Genomic DNA, 19953 nt, shown 5'->3' with positions numbered 1-19953 from the left:
ACCCACCCGAGCCAGGCTAGGGGCCAGGCGTTACTCTGGCCCTCGAGCCATTCCCACCTCAAACCAACCACCTCCTCCCACCACAGCCCCGTGTCTGACCCGGCCCAGCAGCTGAGGCCTCCCAGATGGGCCACCACATTCCGGCCATGGTGAGCAGGTGAAAAGGGAGTATGCAGAGGCCTCGCTGGGGGCCAGATGTTACCTGGGCCGGGTGTCTTTTAGGTACTGGTGGGGGTTGTGCGTTTGCATAGGCGTCACTGTGAGGCCACCTTTCCCAGAGAGAAAAATAGAGAGGCTGTAAACTATTTTAGTCCCAGCATCGGCTCAGCATCATGTGATGGTGGGCAAATCAAATAATTTCCCAAGGCCTAAATAAATATGAATTTGATCTTGTGTAATATAACTAGTGCTCATGTAAATCGCTCCAATACCTTTGGACTGAGTTCACACTATGTAATACTACACAAACAAAAAATAAATTACCAGATTCTACAAAGGCCAGAGCCATGATAAATAATGAGAACTCTTTGTATAAAACATCCATATTTCTCTTTACAATTGCTTTTCTGCCTTTTTCTAGGTTCAACGCACCTTTAAGAAAACATTTCAATGTGATTTTGCATTAAATTGCTGTTAAAGTATATATTGACCAGAGTTATAAAATACTGCTTTGGGTAAGTTTCTTCATTTTCGTATCATCTATGACATTAAAATACTGGTCATGCTGGTAAAAAAAAACAGCCAGGTGAGAACCCTAGCCAGATATGTGATTCCGGTTGTTTTATTTCACCTTGCCACCCTGGCCAACCTGCAGTGTTTCTAGTTTTAGCTAACTTTACCTGCTTTACAAGGTTTCAAAAGCTTAATTTAACAACATTTCTCTAAAAATTAGTCAAATGGGACTAAGAAAATGGTAATCAATGAAACGGGCGATCCAGGAATGTGGGTCACTTTTTGGGGGGGGACTGCCTGGGCCTACTTGTGATCTCAATTCGACCCTGACAAGATACCATCCTTACATATTGTCGTCCTTATCTAACTGATCTACAGGCAACCGGTTTTACAATCACTCTTTGGGCAGGCTGTGGTGGAACCGCCTGCGCTGCTGCTTTCTACTTTCAGACCCCAGTGTTTCCTGGTTCCCCGTGCACTTTGATACGTATATTTCTTTATCGTCGGAGGTGGCTGGGTTGAGTTAAATGGGTAGTATTGACACCTGCAGTTTAGAAATGGAAAAGCGAGGTACTGAGTGCTATAAAATGGTAGCATTATTTCGGGAAGGCGCTTCTGAGTCAAACACGATTTAATTCGGTGGAAACATATGTGAACTTTGGGGTGTCGATGGTAGTTTTTTTAATGTTTTAATTCGATTTTTCCCCATTCCTAGCCCCTAAAATATTGCATGTAGGGTGACCACATGGCATTGAGGCAAATTCTGGACAGGACTGTAAAAAATTCAGGACAAAGGGTCAAAATTCAGGACAAAAATTCAGAACAAAGGGTCAAAATTCAGGACAAAAATTCAAGAACAAACGTCAGTTTTACAGACACACGCAAGAGAGGCCATGCCTCACTATGTTGTCAGTGCATTTATGTACTCTTTTTCAACATAGCACTATTTATTCACTGTGGACCTTTTGTGACTGCCTCCTGGTGTGCTACATTCAGGTGTCAGATTACGTCCTTGTTCAGTAGTAAATTAATGCCCTTCACAGCAAGGCCATCACCCCTACCCAAATCTACCCGATCTTTCCTGAAGAGAAAGTAACAGCAAAATGTTGATTATGTTTCTGAACATTTCAAAACCCCTGGCAAACAGTTTGGGAAACATTAAGGTAATTAACCTTATGCTAGTTTAAACAAATTGAACAAAAACATCTGGCTTACCTCCACCGCCCATGGACTTTCAACCTAATTTTTTTTAAAGAGGCAGGGCAGATGGTGTGGGTGACAGTCTCACACCTAATGACAGGATGTGATGTACCCATAACTTGTCTGTAGTCTCACTGCACTAGAGTGTATGTTTGGGACTCTACATTTATCTCAGAAATGGGAGCCCGGACTACCAATCAAAGATAATAAAAGAGTAGGATGAAATCAAGATCAAATGGGAGATCCACGGCAAGTAATTCAAAGGGTTGTTGCTAACAACTGGATAAATGAAGAAGAGAAGAACAAGGTGGGACAATTCCTAAAATCAGACAAGATGGGTCCACCAAGACTATTTGAAGGTATTGGGTACCTGGGGAGTTGTCTGCACACAGGAACGAAACAGAAGGGGCACTGTCAAGTGGTTGAACAATCAACACCCATCCACCTTGGCAAACTCTTCTGGTGCAATGGTTCGCTGTTAGTGCTTGTAAAGGGTGAGCAGGGGCCAGACCCCTTGCAAGGTTGTGCAAGACAATTGCCCGCTTAGTCCATGTCTTTATATGGTTTTGAAATTGAGCAAAAGCCAAACTAGAGATCTGGGTTATCCCTAAGTGTCAAGTACACATAGAATCTTCAAAATATTTGGGATGTAAATTGCACAAACAAAATTTACAAATTTACAAATTTAATTAGTGTTTCATTAACATATGGCACTGTTTTCGCCTTCATACACAATTAGATCTCAGATTGAACTGGGAACCAGTTACCTTTTGATACCTAGTGATTAATATCTACCATTCTTACACTGATTTCCAGGATGAAAATCTCGGCAGAGCGAACGGTGCCTCCAAGCCCAGTTTGCTTTTTGGTCTTCTCTTCTGCTTTCTGTAGAGGCCATGTGGCACTAGCGAAGATGGTGTGCTACCCCAATGATAGTATTATTTTGCAAACCTTCCCCTGCTCATCCTTCATTCCTTCTTCAGACGGGCCACACATCTGATTTGGTCGCTGCGGCGCCATTGGGAGCTCTTTCCACTCTAAAGCTAACTGTGACTGCGGGTGGATTAGATCTTCTGGACTTAGAATGCTTTTATTCAGCTGCAGATGTCCAATGGGTGGCTCACTGGATTTCTGCCCACCTCACTGCATGAGATGGGGTTTACCAGTAAAGACTTTTAAGGAAGGCTTAATGCACTGCTCATCGTTTCCTACTGACCATTCTATGGATCACCATCCGGGATTATCATGCATGGCTTTCTCTTGCCTTGCCAGAACCTGTAAACTCACTGACACGAAGAAACCCTATGCTCCTGCACTACCTTTGCTAAGCCTTCCCACTCGCACAGGATGGCTGTGCTCAGAGCAACTCCATCAGTGGCATGTTGCAGGTGTCTTAAAATTGGGGACTTTGTTTCTGAACAGTGATCTACTAAATTTCTAAACCCTTTTGGCAGACTACCATCTTCACCCCGGTCAACTCCTTACTTACAACCATCTTAAATAATCATTAAATGCCCTATTTCATGCCTGCTACCTAGCACTAACCCTACAAGAGGTGTGCCAGAAGCTCTGAACCATAGGAAATGGTGGCAAACTGATAGAATGGGTGTTTAGACCTATCCTGCAACATGGAAACCACTCCAGGTCTTCTTGTCATATTACCTGGGTGATTGATGTAGCCAAACCTCTTCAAGATATGGACTAAAATACTGGACTTTCCACACAAAGTATCCCACAGCTGTCACTTTAAGTAAATTCATAGTGCTTCCTTGTGAATGCATTCTGTCCATTGCTTGCCATTGGCCTTGTGGTTTGTAACTCACAATTTGTTGCTTTCAATTTGCTGGCTTTATTTGTTTTAGGCCATGCAGCTTGAATTTGTCCCTTCCCTTGCCAAAACCTTCTTTACAGTATCCTGCTGAGTGCTCCCTTTCTGTAAACAGGCCTCTAAATCTTGTTCTTATCTCATCATATTTGCTGTGCATTCAAAGAACAAAGTCAAATGTCAGGCTCTGTCTTCGGTGGGAACTTAGTGTTTACTTTCCTTTCTCTGACTTCAAAGTGAGAGGATTTATGCAACAATCTTGCTGGATACTGGGGTTAGGAAAGAGTTTTTTTTTATCACATGACAACATTTAAATAGACTTCAGAATATATCAAAATTGCACCCTACTCTGTATCACTCCACTTTACACCACTCCATGCCACTGTTCTCTTCTCCATTAGGAACCACTCGACATTATGCCACTGCTCTCTATGCTACTTCACACTATGCCTCTGTACTCTACTCTGTACTACTCTACTCGAAGCCACCGCACTTTGCACCTCTCTACACCACTGCGCTCTGCTCGTCTGCACGCCATACCACTCCAGTCTAGGCAACACCAATCTAATCCGCACAACTCCACTCTCTGCCACTCTGCAACGCTGCACTGTACGCCACTGCACTCTAAGTTAATACACTTTACTCTGTAACAACTCTATGCCCCTACACTCTACATCAATACACTGTACATCATTTTAATCTACTCTGCACCTCTGCACTCTATGCCACGGCACTCTACACTACTTTACTCTATGCCATCACACTCTATGCCACTTTATGCAACTCCACTCTAACCTGCACTTCTCCACTCTAAGCCACTTCACTCTACTCTGAAATAATCTACTTTATGCCACTGCACTCTGTGCCACTGCATTCTATGCCACTGCATTCTACCCTGCACCTCTCCACTCTATGCAACTGCACTCTACTCTGAAACAATCTATTCTACGCCACTGTACTCTATACCACTCTGACCAGTGCACTCTAGTTCAATGCACTCTACACCACTGCAAGCTGACACTCTGCAACACTGCTCTGGCCACCACTATACTCTACACCACTCTGCCCTGTACTACTGCATTTTGCACCAATATATTCTATTCCACTGCATTCTATGCCACTCCACTCTGCCCAATGCCACTCTATGCAACTGCACTCTACACCAGTGCACTCTAAACAACTTCACTGCCCTTTACTCTGCACCACTGTACTCTATGCCACTGTTCTCTGTTCCACTCTACACCACTGCACTGACACTCTACTCTGCAACTCTGCACTCTACACCACTCGACTCTATGCCACTGCACTCTAGGCACTATACTCTGTACCACTCTACTCTGCACCACTCTACACCACTACACTCTATGCCACATGAGTCTACTCTGCACTCTATGACACTGCACCACTCTGCATTACTGCACTCTCTGCTACTCTATTGTATGCCACTCTACTCCACTGCACTCTATGTAACTCTACCCCATGCCACTCTATGCCACTGCACTCTGTGTCAATGCACTCTAAACAACTGCACTGTACGCCACTGCCCTCTACTCTGTACCACTGTACTCTACGCCACTGCTCTGTGCCACTCTACTCCACTCTACATCACTGCACTGACACTCTACTCTGCAGTGTTGCACTCTCCACCACCATACTATACACCAATGTACTATGTACTACTGCATTCTATGCCACTGCACTCTAAGCCATTCTACTCTGCATCACTCCACTCTACAGCACTTTGCCCTACTCTGCACCACTCTACACTACACCACTGCACTCCCTGCAATGTGAGTCTACACTGCAATCTATGCCACTGCACCACTCTACACTACTGCTCTCTCTGCTACTCTATTGTATGCCACTCTACTCCACTGCACTCTATGCCACTCTACTCTGTCCATTGCCACTCCATGCCACTGCACTCTAAACCACTGCACTCTACGCTAACGCACTCTAAACAACTGCACTGTACCCCACTGCACTGTACTTTGCACCACTGGGCTCTACGCCACTGCTCCTATGCTAGTCTACTCCACTCCACACCACTACGCCACTAGCTTTAAGCCATGCTGAACAGCAGCTACTCTGGTGTATAACATGGCTAATGGCTAAAACACATTAGCAAAGCCATTAACTCGTTCGTAGATGAGACCTATTGGCTTTGCCAATGTTTGTTAGTACTATGAGGTACCGAGGTACCTGAAAGAACTGTGAAAAATAAAATTACATCATAATAAAAGCTGCTACAAAATGCGCAAATACATTTCGGTCAAATAAAAAAAAAGTGCTTCTCAAATACAGATTTGAATAATATACAGTTTATACCTAGTGATAAAAAAATTATAACACTCCATTAAAACCACACACTCCACAGCTCACCTTTGAACACCATTACAATACCTCTCTGAAAGAAATATCTTTGCCACCAGAAAACTTCAAGGGACTCCTTTTAGTAAAGTCAATGCAGGTTTTCAAGCCCCTTTGTATTTGCAGATTTACCAGTTGCCCACATTTCCATGTCTTTAGGGAAGGAGACACCCTGGGAAGAAGGCCTATTCTTATCTGTCTGCCCCTCCCTCCCTCAGAGCACAGGAGACCCCCTGCCTTCCAGCCCAGCTGGGGAAACTCCTCTGCCCGTAATTTCTCCTTGCCTCCGTTGCCCTTTAGGTGAAAGCTAAAATTACGGACAAATGCCATCCGTTAAAGCTTTCTTCACGGACAATGGACAGCAGGGCGAAATTACGGACAGTTCGTGAAATTTACGGACGGGTGGTCACCCTAAATGGGGAGAGGCTTGCCTAGGGGTGAAAGAAAAAGGGGTCCAAAGGGACTCTGGCTCCGTCCATCCTGAGAAGTTTTGCCGCAGTGAGCACTTACCCTTAATTAGACCACGCCACTGACGCCACCTGCACCTCAGACAGTGGCGTCGCTATGTGTCCCGATAAAGCTTCCTTAGAATGACAAAAGGAGGCATTAAATGCCACCATTACTGACCACTGATAGCACCACTGATAGCCTAGTCGTCTGTGAGAACCTCCCGCACCTGCTGACACTGGGGCCAGCAGGACACGACCACACTCTGTGGAGACGGGTGGGGGGCGAGGAGGGGGGGTCGCTGAGAGCAATGACAGCAGCTCTCAAAAGAGAACTTATGGTGACAAGTAAATCCGTACTCTACAGACTGGGTCACAGTGCCTAATTTGTAAACTGGCAGCTGCTGCAATTAAATGTGCGAGCACAGAATACTGAGGCAACGAAATCCTGACGCCATTGCGGGCCCTTCAATCCATTTACAGCCAACCCCTGCCCCTTCAGCTCACTCTTGCAGTTTTCAGCTGTCTCCCTTTGTGAAGCTTTTTCACTGTTCTCTTACTCCATCTTTCCCATAGGTGTCTTTTGCCAGCACTAAATACTTGTGGCAGAAAAATATGTGCCAGCCCGGAAACCACCGGGCACTGGCTCAAATTAAGCATTGGTCTAAAAGAGCCAGGGGGAGGTGTTTGCCTTTCGGTCGCTTCGACGTGCATCTTTCTAAGTATATCTCTGCTTCTGGTAACCTAGACTGTTGTATGTCTGCCTGCACGTATATAAGTTCATAGCCATCTATTTTAAAATTTCAGTCTATGCACGATACTGCTTCCTATGCTGGGATTTGTAATCCTGGTTTTGTAACGGGGTAGACAGGATTACAAGACTGGATGAGCTACTCACGCATGGACGCCGGAAACTCGAAAAACTATGTGCTTGCATATATGTCCCTATGATGTAACATTTGAAGTGTACTGCCATGTTGACAATCCCCTTCAACATTTTCATTGTAATAAAAATGAGAAAAAAAAAACTGTTCTTGTCTAATTTATCATATTTAGCAATTACGCCGATTTCCTTAAAACCAGGATGAACGTATGATGGATGAACTTATCTAGGCACGTTTTTTTCTATGTAAGAGTATAGGCCGGGTGCGGTGCTGATCAGAATCTGGTGGAGCTTTCTCATAATTTGCATAGGCAGGGAGGCTGAGAACACAATGAGGAATGCAAGGCTAAGGAACACACATCTGGCTCTGACGCCCTGGATGCAGCAGGAGAGGTAGACACAGTGCTGGTCAAGGGATGGCAGAGCCTGCCCAGAGCGCCTGGCTTATTGTTCTTCCTGGCAGTGGCTTCATTGCCGATGGCTCAATAGACAGTTGCCTTGGTGGCCCAGAGAGGTTGGCTTGCAGGTGTGAAGGTTGTGGCCATTTCCTCCTTCTTGGCTGGCTTCGCTCCTTCCTCCTCAGCCATAAACACATTCTGTGGAAGAGTGGGCTGTATACACAATATCCCACTTTGAAATAACGCAGGTGCCTAGACCAACCGTGCAAACCACGGGACAGCAACCGCAAGAGAGAGGGCTGCACCCCCAAAATTCCACTATGAAATAACACAGGGGCATAGACCAACTGTGCCCCACTGGACATCACCGGCAAGAAGATATCTCTACCATGCTGCCATGGATGGTAGGGTACAAAACTAAAGAGGTTCTAGGTGGTCAGAGGATTCTCTGACTTGCATGGAAAGATGGCAGTCATCTTACAATGGGCTTTCAATAGCATCATTGCAAATCCTGATTTTAAAATGACCACATTTGTACTTATAAAGCAGAGCTTCACATCACCTTAATAGCAGAAATAAGCAGTCGGTTACCAAAAGACACGGCGGCCCTGATCGTCTCCTGTGCAATGCTCCACCATCCCGGGGAGCCAAAGCATTGCATGTAATAGCTGCATCTTCGTAGCTGCTGCAGTGCCGGAAAGGGACTACTTTATGTCCGTTCACCAAAATAGAAAAAAATGCTGAAAACACCACCAAATGTGAAACGCCATAGGCCGATACCAAAATTAGACAGGAAGCCCATCATTACAATGCATGAAGGGGACTCACCCAAGCAAGCCGATTGCTGTGAAGTGCTGACCCCAAGTCTCCTTGTATTTTACATGCTGATCTGTAGTGTTTCTTCTGTGTGCTGTGACATCATGCCTTTCTGAATCCTAAAGCTGTCTTTAGCTTTAAAGTTGGAAAAGGATTCTTGGACTTTCTTGTTCAGCAGGGAGGGTGTGTACTGTTTACCTTGCCTCTGGAATTTGAATAAACTTGGCATTCATTCAGTTCATCAGCCTGCCACTGGCACACCTGCACTTGTTCTCCTTCCCACGTTCTATATTGTCTTTTTTAAGGCCAGGCAGTGCCACAGGGCGATATATATGCCAGCAGTCTGAACGTCTTATTTTGTGAGTGGTCTCTGTGTTCCAGTAAAATGGAATAGGTCACACGGTTGCACTCTGAATTTTCAGTAAAATACATGACCTTGCTGTGGCAAAAGAGACAGAGGTGATTAGAACAAGTGTTCTGCAGTGAAGAGGTATAGACCGGCGATGAATACAGGGGGGAGAACTGGCAAGGGAGAGCCGAACATACATGAGTGGGAAGAGGGAAGGTTAAGGCAAGCAGTGGGCTGCTCCCAGTAAGAGTATGCAAACCCACAGTTTCAGCCTGTCTATATTCTCACTGCAGATCCTTGAATAGGGAGCAACCAATGGGGCAAGAGGTGTGGATTCTGACAGAAAATGTGTCTTTTAATCTGCAGTATGAGTAAATGTAATTAAACAAAATCCTACCAGGTATTTGATTCTTTTTCAGAAGTCTCCTGCTTCAATGAGGTGAATTGCATATGGTATGTTCAGGGCAGCTCTCCTACTGAGTTCCTCTGCTGCTTTGTTGATGTGACATTTGTCATGAGGGGACCCAACTTACATCACATACCATGTATATTTGTGTGTGTGAATGCAACATTCCATCTGTTATTAGACCTACTATGAGGATCCGGAAGGCACAGTTCTTTTCCAAACCATGAAAAATACTTTCAGTTAAGAACTGCTGGACATGGGCATGGCAGAGCACATGTCAACAGTACTATGAACCGCAGTGAAGTAGTCACAAGAAGGGTGTGGCAGAGCGGAAGCAATGACCATCATGAACCACAGTAACAAAGAGGTTGAGGAAAAACAGAATCTTTGCAAAGCCTCGGGCCAGCTGTTTAAATGGTCCAGCAGTAGTGATGAGTCAACATAAAACGCAATTAGGAGGTCATTTTAAGGTCAGGTTCACACATAAGTCCTGGCAAAAGAATTATTTTTTTTTTTCGAAAAAATATTGCTTTATGTATGCAATACACATAAGATTTAAAGAAGTAAGGGCCAGATGTAGGTAGATATGATTTTGCGACTCGCAAAATCATATGCAGAATGGTGTCCATGACACCATCTGCAAATCGCAAGGGGGTCGCAAAGACCCACCTCATTAAAATTCATGAGGTGGGTCGCAATTTGCGACCCCCTTGCGATTCCCTGCACTCACAGGGATGGTGGCCTGCTGGAGACAGAAGACCTTCATGTCTATGATTGCTTTTTTAATAAAGCAGTTTTTTTTATGTATTGCAGCCCGTTTTCCTTAAAGGAAAACGAGTTGCAATACAAAATAAAAAATGAAACCATTTGGTTTCATTTTTTCAGAGTAGGCAGTGGTCCGTTGGACCACTGCCGGCTCAGAAAAAATATTTTTGGCGACATTCACAAAAATGTCCACTTCACATGGCTGCTAACTGCGAATTGCTTTGCGACCGCGTTCGCGGTTACAAAGCAATTCTGCATTGCGGTGCAATTCACAAATAGGAAGGGAACACCCCTTCCTATTTGCGAGTCGCATTCCCATTTTGCGAGTCGGTACCAACTCGCAAAATGGGAATGTGCATCGCGATGCCCGTTTTGCATGGCGCAAACTGCAAATTTGCGCCATGCAAAACGGTTGCTGCATCTGGCCCCATATGTGTGAGGAATGAGTGCAATTTTCAGATTTAGAATAATACATCTTGTATTGAAATATAATAACCATTTCCTAGGAGGTGAAGTGAAACCCTCCCGGCCAATGACATGACAGCGAGAGACGTGCTCCTCAAGCCCATCTAAGACGTGATTGACATGTCAGAAACTAATGGATAAAGAGGGGTCATACAAAAAGTGCAATGGGTGAGTGATCTATCCCCAGGGCCAATTTCTGTATATTAGAAACACTTGGTCTTGCAACCCGGCACTCTTTCAAGCCAGACTCAGAACAGGAGGCAGAAAGAGGAAAAAAGAAAGAAACTTCTGGACTGTAACTAAGCAGATAGAGAATTGATAGTACTGTACCCTTATTCACCATGTAGTACGTTTTCCTCTACAATTCTACATCATCCATTCATTCCACTCTGATCACCTCCCACACCCTACACATGTGGTCGCTAAATCTTCCATGCATATCTAATGCCCCGAGTCCCTTCTGCCCCACGTGGCTGAACGCCCGCTTCCACTCTCTCCCAGGATTTCCCATCACCGCACTGTGTTTACTCCCCCAAAGAAGTATTCTGAGACTCGACCAATAATAACATCTTGCTGTTTAGATCGCTCTTGTGGTGACAGTCTTGCGGGTGCCTTGGTCTAAAAATAACAGTCACTCAATTTACCCAACGAAATGGTACTAATTTTACCAACCTCAGAATAATTAAAGCTGGGGCCAGCCCTCCAGCAAGCCACACAGATCTTCGCTTTAACTATCTATGCTATTTAGGAAATCTGAAAGCATGCTTTTATCATTAGATTTCTGCAGTGCAGTAGTCAACATTAAAAACAGAATTGCACGCAGAAGGTATTTTTTATACTAATTGTGCCACGCATTACTTTATGTGTAACTAAGCCAGGTGGTTGTACTGAAGCTAATTCAGCTTTTTAAAAGAATGTGAAGTCAACAGAGCGGCTTTCTTCACCTCAATCGACAGCCCTGTCCGGTTTACCTAGAGCTGTGTGGCACGATGCCTCGTGGCATGAATAATTCCGAGTGTGTCATGTTATGAGAAATCATAGTCCAAATTCAGAAGCAAAATACATTGTAAGGATGTTATGTACTTCGTTTAGGGATTAAAGTAAGAGGAGTCAGGGCCGGCTTTAGCGCTGGTGGCACCCTGTGTGACAGTCTCTTTTGGCACCCCCCCACCCCATGACCACCTCCTCTGATTTACTCACTATCACACAGAAAATGTCCCCCTCATCTCACCACAGCCCCCCTCTCACATACATTCATTTGTTTTAAAGCGCTTGTAAAGGCTGACTTTACTATTCCACTCAGCTATCAGCTATCCATAGCCTTGACAGAATGGGGGCTAAGAGTGTCCCAAACGCTTTATGAAACTCTATGCCATACCCAACATGGCCAGGTGCTTTATTGGTCTGGAGGCTCTGAATTGCCAAATGGACTTCGTCGGGAATAAAGTCCCTATGGAGACTGGCGATGTCCACTTAGGGGGCAGAAGGCAGTGAACTGAGTCCAAAAACATCCCAACACCTTCAGCAACAAGGTTCTCCACGGAGTACAGACTAGCATAAAAGGATTCAACCTCCCGAGTGATCAGCTCCACTTGTTGAGTCAGGGTATTGTCTCACTTCATCAGCTCATCTACTCGTTGATGTACAGCCTGGGAACGAAGTCGGTGAACCAGAAGACTTCCAGCCTTGTTCCCTCCGTATAACATTTTTGCTTTATGCGTGGCAGAGCATATCCTGTCCTGCCCATATCTCTGGCTTTTAACTGCTTGCGGGCTGCACTGAGTTGGCACCGAACTGCCAGCGAACCACTACGTTTATGAATAGCTTCATGGTCTCTGATCATAGTCTCTAGCTGAGCTCATTTATTACATCTGGTTGCATTAAGGGGAGCTGCTGTGGCAATAAACGGACCCCGTACCACTGCCATTAGGGTGTCCCACAATAGTGTGATGGAAGTATTCGGTGTGTTGTTCGTAGCCAGGAAGGCTTCTGTAGTGGCTTTTATCTCCATGAGCATACATTCATAGGTAGGAACTTAGCGTTAAGACGCCAAGTTTAAGGGGAAAAAGTTGAGCTAAGTGGTGTGAATTGTAAAGTAAAGGGGGAGTGAACCAACAAGGCAACTACCCCTATGTCTACTGCAGATATGGCGCTGGTGATACACGGAGAGGAGAGAAAGAGATCTATGCGCACATATATTTGGTGTGCCACGGAGAAAAATGTCTAGTCTTGTGCCGTCAGATATGTCTGTCCCCATATATTCTTCTACCCTACATCAGTCAACCAATGATAAAAAGCAGGGGACAGTATTCCCGTCTGACTTTGTCTTTGGGCAGACCTATATAACCTTGAGTCAACAACTATATAAAAAGGCCCACCTCGGATAACATTCATCTCAGGAGTGGTGAGAATATGACCCACCGCCTCCCTAAGAAAGGTTTCCTGATGGTCAGTAGGGCCAGAGAGGTTACCAATGTAAACCTATGTCCCTTTATGTCAGTACACAGTGAGAGAAGCCTGTAAGGTATGTTAGTGTGTGTTTGTGTCACCTTCCCAAGAAAGTGTGTTGCCAAAAGTACCAATACCCCAACCTTTTTCCCAGGCCTGATGAGAGATATTGGTGGTCAAAACACTGGGATTGCAGCCACTTCTAGTCGGCTTTGAGCAAGTGTGTTTCCTGTCATCTGTCACATTTGGCCTCTCTGTATAGGGAGAGGAGGTCCAGCCATTTTACAGGGGCAGTGAGGCCTCTAACATTAAGACTAGTTATATTAACTATGTACATGGTGTAGGGTAGGGTCTGGTGTGTTCCAACTAGACCTGTGGGTGAACGAGGAATCCCCAATAAGGTCCACAGCATCTGATGTCTGTGAAGGGAGTGAGCATACAGAAATCATCATAGGGAAAGGAGAGGGAAATAACAAAGAACAAGGTAAAAGTGGCTCCCTACCTGGTAACGTATTCAATCAACCTTTAAGGGTCCATATATTCTGTCTGAAGTCTCCCCATCACCATCACCAAATGTCAGGGGGAGCCTGCTGCCAAAACCTAACCCACAGTGGGAGAGGTCACATCCCGGGACCTAAGACCATCAGCAGAAGAGAGTTTAGGATCTCCATATTGAGGTGCCCATGTTGCATGTTGCCCACCATAATAGGCACCATGAGGCTTGACTGAGGGTACATTAGTGGTCACTGTCCACCTCAGAGGCACTATTGAGATGTTGTAGTTGGCGTATCCTTACAGCTCGCCATTTGTGACTCTGTTTCCGAGGGTTTGTGCAGATTGCCCTTCCTCAGGTGTGTAGGCCAGTATAGGCCTGCTGAGGGAGATGTCAAACCGTGTGAGAATTACTGGGCCAGTGGCTCCCCAGAGAGCGACGGCATGTCCACCAGTGACTGGGCCTCCTCTAGGGTGTGGATGCTCTGCACCTAATTGTTCCATACATATTGGAGGCATAAGGGGTATCCCCATTTGTACCTGACTCCTTTCTCATGGAGGAAGTCTGTTAGGGGTCGAAGGGTCTGGCAGCATTGCAGTGTCATAGGGGAAAGACATGCTGCTATATCTTGTTTGAGGGTTGCAAAATCCTACCGAGGGGTTTCAAATAGTTGTTTAAAAAATGACAGCATCACTGGAGCACCATCATCCGCCGATCCCGCCAACTCTTCAGACTGGGCAAGAGCAGGGGATGCTTCTTTAAGCAATTCTGTCTTCTTCGCTGGGGTTTTGGTGAATAAGTCCTTAAGGGTGCTATCCTTTTTGGTATTGCACTGAGAAGTCATTGTGGCGTGGGACAGAGGCCTTCAGTGTCACCAAAAAGATGCAGGCCAAAGCAGGAGTGGCGTGTGCCAGCACCAGTACCACCAGGTATTTAGCTAAAACTGAGGGCATGCCCGGGTACCACAAGGCACCAGCTTCTGTCAATGAAGGGCTGAAGGCTGAAAGAGGTGGAGTCAAAGGCGGTCACTGCTGCATTGCTCATTCCAGTATCCTTGGTGGCATTGTCTGTGGAAAGGGACCTCCACTTAGCCGGTCGACCCCTTCTCGAGAGGGCTCAGACAGCAGCAAGTGGTGGCAGCAGGGAATCTAATTGACTAGATGTACACATGATGTGAAAGTCCCGGAGGTCACTGGAGGGACTCATTCCATATCAAGGCAGGATGCAGATTGGGCTATCTCAAGGTTCCATAGGCTTCTGAAATCTTTCCCTTTGCCCTTAAGTAAGTACGCAAGTAAAGTAGGTGGCATCCGGTCTCACTAGTGCTGTCTTCATTCCCGGGCATCACTCCCAAGGCGGTCAGCCATCCGGGAAGGGCATTCACCAGACACACTGTCAGTAGTCTCGCCGCAGTCAGAGGCCCAGCAGTAGGTGATGTCCTCTCACAGGCTCAACTAGGCCCACACCTAACCTCCAGACAGATCCGCCAACAAGGAACCACTGCCAACACTCTCCCCATCCCCAGTCCAGGCTGCAAACACCCCATGCATGTGGAGAGATGGAGACAATAGTGCGACACTCCACCACCGACCAGGAGCGAGACTCCATGGTCCGCAAGGGCTTCTGTCTCAAGCCACACGCCAGCCTACCTTCCCCCGAGACCCAATCATTATGGTGCTCATCTGTGGCAGTGCAGAGCGGCTAGCTTGCTCTGCCGTGATGCACCATTGGTTGCACTGACTCTCTGCAGCAGCAGGGTCTTAGAAGGAGCCTCAGTTCTAGATGGTCAGTGGAAGGTAGTCAGGGACAGGACTCAAAGCGCCATGTTAGGAGCACAGGTACTAATCTTCGTCAGGCCACTAACGTTGTGCAGCACCCACCACCAGGATTAAAGCCCCTCAGAGTTTGGGCTGTAATCTGGCAATAACATTTGTGCAGAACTCGTCTGGAAAAGCCAGATCTGCTCCAATACAAAAGGCAGGCAGTGGGGCTCCGGGAATACTTTCCTACACGGGCACCATTGTGGACAAACCCCTATGCTGAAATATTTAACAGACTAGATTCTAAACACTGCTTTATAGAGTAAAATCCCTCTGCGGGTAATTTATTGCACGGCCCATAAGGGCGTTCCCAAGGCTTTGGGTATTTTTTGAATGGCTTTTTTCTTACCCTCCAAGATAAAAGACCCCCACTTGCCTCTTGGATTGTCTCACATCAACTGTCCCGGTTGATACGCCCAAAGCTGCTTTAGAACATCTGCAGTGTCACTGGACGTAGGCGAAAAGTGAGACCTGCAGGTTAATTATTGTGATGAATAGGCTGGCGCATAAAAACAAAGGGCTCAGACTGCAGCATTCCCCCGCCCCTTTCGTGATAAGAGATCAGTTTAGAAATGCAAGCATTTTTAATACCAATGCTGCCCCGCAACTTACAGGGAACACCCTTGTTTCCTGAAAAGGGTGGTGAACGGGCGTTGTACTTCTTTCGTCAGGAAAATTTCCCAAAATGCTTGCACTGGTAAAACTATGAGCAGTGTCAACGCTGGGGTATATAAAGTGGTGACTCCAAACAATTATGGAGCACATTTAATTTTTTTGCAATTTTTCTTAAAGGTAGACTGTTCTATAGCGAAATAGTCCACCAGCACATACCCATGAAAGGCTGGTAAAGTTGGGACTTAGGGCCAGATGTAGCAAGCATTTTGCATGGTGCAAACTGCAAAAATCGCAGTTTGCGCCATGCAAAATGCCGTTTGCGATGCTCATTCACAATTTGCGAGTCTGTACCGATTCGCAAATTGTGAATGCGACTCGCAAATAGGAAGGGGTGTCCCCTTCCTATTTGCGACTCGTATCGATATGCTAAATTGCTTTGTGACCACGAATGCGGTCGCAAAGCAATTCGCAGTTACCACCAGTGTCACACTGGTGGTAACCCATTCTCAAAAGGCCCCTTCCCCTTTGTGAATGTTGCCAAAAAGGGTTTTTCAGAGCAGGCAGTGGTCCACTGGACCACTGCCTACTCTGAAAAACCGAAACCAAAAGGTTTCGTTATTTTTTTTTATTTTGCAACCGTTTTCCTTTAAGGAAAACGGGCTGCAAAATAAAAATAAAAAACTGCTTTATTTAAAAAGCAGTCGCAGACATGGAGGTCTGCTGACTTCAGCAGGCCACAATCCCTGTGAGTGCAGGGACTCGATATGGGGTCGCAAAATGCAACCCACCTCATTAATATTAATGAGGTGGGTCTTTGCGACCCCATAGGGACTCGCAGAGGGTGTCTGAGACACCATTCTGCATATGGTTTTGCAACTCGGAAATTGCGAGTCGCTCCGAGTCGCAATTTCTGAGTCCCAAAACCTAATTTTGCTACATCTGGCCCTTAGTCACACACAAGTGTCCCTGAATATCTTGCAGAGACAGCCAGCTGACGCCTCATGGGCTTCACTTCAGGGCATGCAAGGGGTATTGCTGCTGCATGTGAGTTGGCCTTCGGTACATCTATTACTGACTATGCACATAGTGATCAGAAGTAGAGCTGGGAGAAATCTCCGTTATGCCGGCATCATTTTGTATAGTTTGGGTAATTGTGTGTTGTGCGTGTTGCTCAAAATTGCAGAAATCAAACTATTACTCCATGTCATACAATTATGCATTATATGTGGAAAAAATCTAGCGTAAATACACACTAATTCCTGTTTGAGGCGTCTGTATTTTTCCCCCTGTTTTATTTGCAGAAAATGTGTACTCCTGTGCAAAATGAACACCAGGATTCATTTCATGCTGAAGAATATTGCAAATGCCTGCTTGTATTTCATGAATTTTGTACATCCCTAATCAGAAGGCAGACGCGGTAACAGAAATTAAACTGGGCACAAACAGTCCTCTCTGCTTTCTACAACTTTCCCTTCACCTAATCCTTCAGCAGCAAAAAGGATGCGCGGAAGCTGAAGGTAGGACAAGAGGTCAATATAGTGATATCATTTGAGGGGTCAAGAAATGTGTGACGTCATTTTTGTAACCCATGGTATATTGCTGAATCGGTGTCTACCTGTTGCACATTCTCTAAATGTATGTTAGCCACTTTGTCTCCATTCCCAAGTGCAAAAATCTTCTTGGCTAAACAACTATTGCAAGGGCCTACTTTCCTTCATAAATATTGGAATGCATGCATCTAACTTACCAACAAATCGTCAATGAGCTTCTTCAAGATGACTGCAACCTTCTTTGTTCTGGCAGCAGCACTGTGGTAGATTATTGTGGTGGCCCCTCGGTTCCAGTCCACAATTATGACGTTCATATCTTCCAGGGACAGCATATCATTCACTATGTCATCAATCCACACTGGCGGGGATCCTGTCGGCCGATACCCATGAATGATGAAGGTAAATTTCCTGGTCACATTCACATACTTGAAAGCTGTAGAGTTTTCCTTATTGAGGTTGCCAGCACAATCTTTATTCTCTCTAGTGTACAGTAGCAGTTGCACCTCAAGTCCTGTCCCAACAATGGCGTTATTTAAGTTAAGGTCTGTGAACTGGTGACATTGTTTTGCATCATCTGGAAACACACAAAAAACGGTATCAGTTTGCTGCAAATTGTACTTAACAGAAAACATGCACTTTGGAAGGATCAATAAATGAATCCAGGCCACCGAGGGCACCATATTCTGTCCTGTGCAACCCAAAGTATTCTCGGAAATTCCGATCATTTCCCTTCAATAGAACCCACACATTCCATAAGTTAATTTCGATCTATATGTCGCCAGAAAAAAGACACAAAAAATGAACAAATTGAGGGTCAGGTCGATAAAGTTGAGGAGTTCCACAGACTGCATTTTATGCAAATCTCAAATTTAGTTATGGCTCATCAGAAATATGTTTAAGTTGCCTGACCACATGGAATTGATATCGCCAATTCTTGAAGACCCCTCATCACGTAAACCAAAAAGATGAAAATGAATTTCCATTTCTCATTTCCAGAAATTTCTAATTTCTGAGGTTATTGTTACCTTGTCCTGATTCTTATGTAGAGAAAATCTTAACCACCTTTGAGCAAGAAGCATAGAAGAAGAAACGGGACAGTAAATCTGTCAGGTAAGCAACAAGAAGTTGGTTGACCCTTTAATATTGCTATGCTTGTGAGGATCCAGTTTCAACGTCTTCTCCATGAACCGCTCCCCGATGCACTTCCTTTAGACCCTGGAACCACATTTTAAACACTGTCCTTCATTTTGCTTTCAACTTTTAAACAATCTTTGGCATAGCCAATAGGTCTCACCTTCTGGACATTATAAGTGTTTAACCATGCAGCACATGGGCACATGGTTAAGTGTTTAATCATGCAACACATTAACAAGAGGGCACTGATCCCTAACCCTAAGGCTCTTGATTTGAAAATAGAATTGATTGAGTGATGCACACCCGAACTTCGCCCCTACCTTCATTCACCACCCTAGCATTGTATTATTTATCCGCAGTGTAACATTCTTCCTTAATTTTTGCCAAACAAGACAAATAAGTAGATTATGATTCTGGAGCCATCTTTGCATGTACTAGAGCCTCCCCTCCCCTTCACCACCTCTCCACCTCCCTCTCCACCCCACCCCTCCTTTTTTGCGTTTTTTCAAGGCAGATGATGCTTATCACCCCAGCGGCTGGTCTGTGTGTGACATCATACTATCTATCAAAATAAGGTGCACTTTTACACTATTGTGACATTTTATGAGCCACATGACTGCTTTCATTACTGGGATTTATACACAAAACCCTGTGAGGCTGGAGTGTGACTCTGTGGCGGGAAAGGGGGAAAGAGGAAGGGGCAGGAAAAAGCTGGGTATGTTGTATTAGAGGTGCTTCTGTAGCGTAATTAGCCATCAAGAGACCACTTCAGTGCGCTGCTGACCAGCTGAAAGGTTCTTGTATGCAGTTGATATGGTTATGGTGTTTGTTGGGAAATGAAAAATACCAGTCTGGGTGAAGTTGATAAAACAATGTAATCTGTAAATTTGTGTGGAGCACTGCTGTGTCGTCGTGGCAACCGCTGTCTGGAGGGATTGCTGGTCTAGTTAAAAAAGGTGTGTGGTTGTAATATGGCCTAACTTAAAAGACTTAGGTGGGATGCATAGACGTGGTCAGGTGGTGTCAGGTTGTGGTGAACCTGACACTACGTGTGTTCAGTGTTTATAGAAGTAGGTGAGAGGAATTAGTGCTGATGAGAAGAGAAAAAAAGTTTTGCCATGTGGTTTGCAATGGCTATGTATTTTTTCTAGTCAATATCTGTAGCAAAGGTGAGACAGTATAGGCATAAATCACTAAAATCTTCCCATTCTCTAATAAGACAAACTCAGCCAAGCCTCGAGAGGACGCAATGCCAAATAAGAGACTGGAGTGATTACTTGTGATCGGACATCAGGCTG

The 19953-nt window shown here is 45.2% G+C and overlaps 1 protein-coding gene across 1 annotated transcript in view; it reads right to left on the bottom strand.

The window, feature by feature from the left end:
* The window catches only part of LIPI (lipase I), a 170390-nt gene that overhangs the window by 137126 nt on the left and 13311 nt on the right, over positions 1-19953 (bottom strand). Inside the window, exon 2 of the mRNA XM_069204123.1 lies at positions 17719-18095. Within this exon, the coding sequence (XP_069060224.1) occupies positions 17719-18095 (377 nt within the window). The remainder of the gene's footprint in view (positions 1-17718; positions 18096-19953) is intronic.

The sequence above is a fragment of the Pleurodeles waltl genome, chromosome 8 (assembly GCF_031143425.1).
Source record: "Pleurodeles waltl isolate 20211129_DDA chromosome 8, aPleWal1.hap1.20221129, whole genome shotgun sequence".
Classification (NCBI taxonomy): Eukaryota; Metazoa; Chordata; class Amphibia; order Caudata; family Salamandridae; genus Pleurodeles; species Pleurodeles waltl.
Note: the sequence above shows the minus strand (reverse complement) of the source record. Positions and strands in the feature narration are given on the sequence as shown.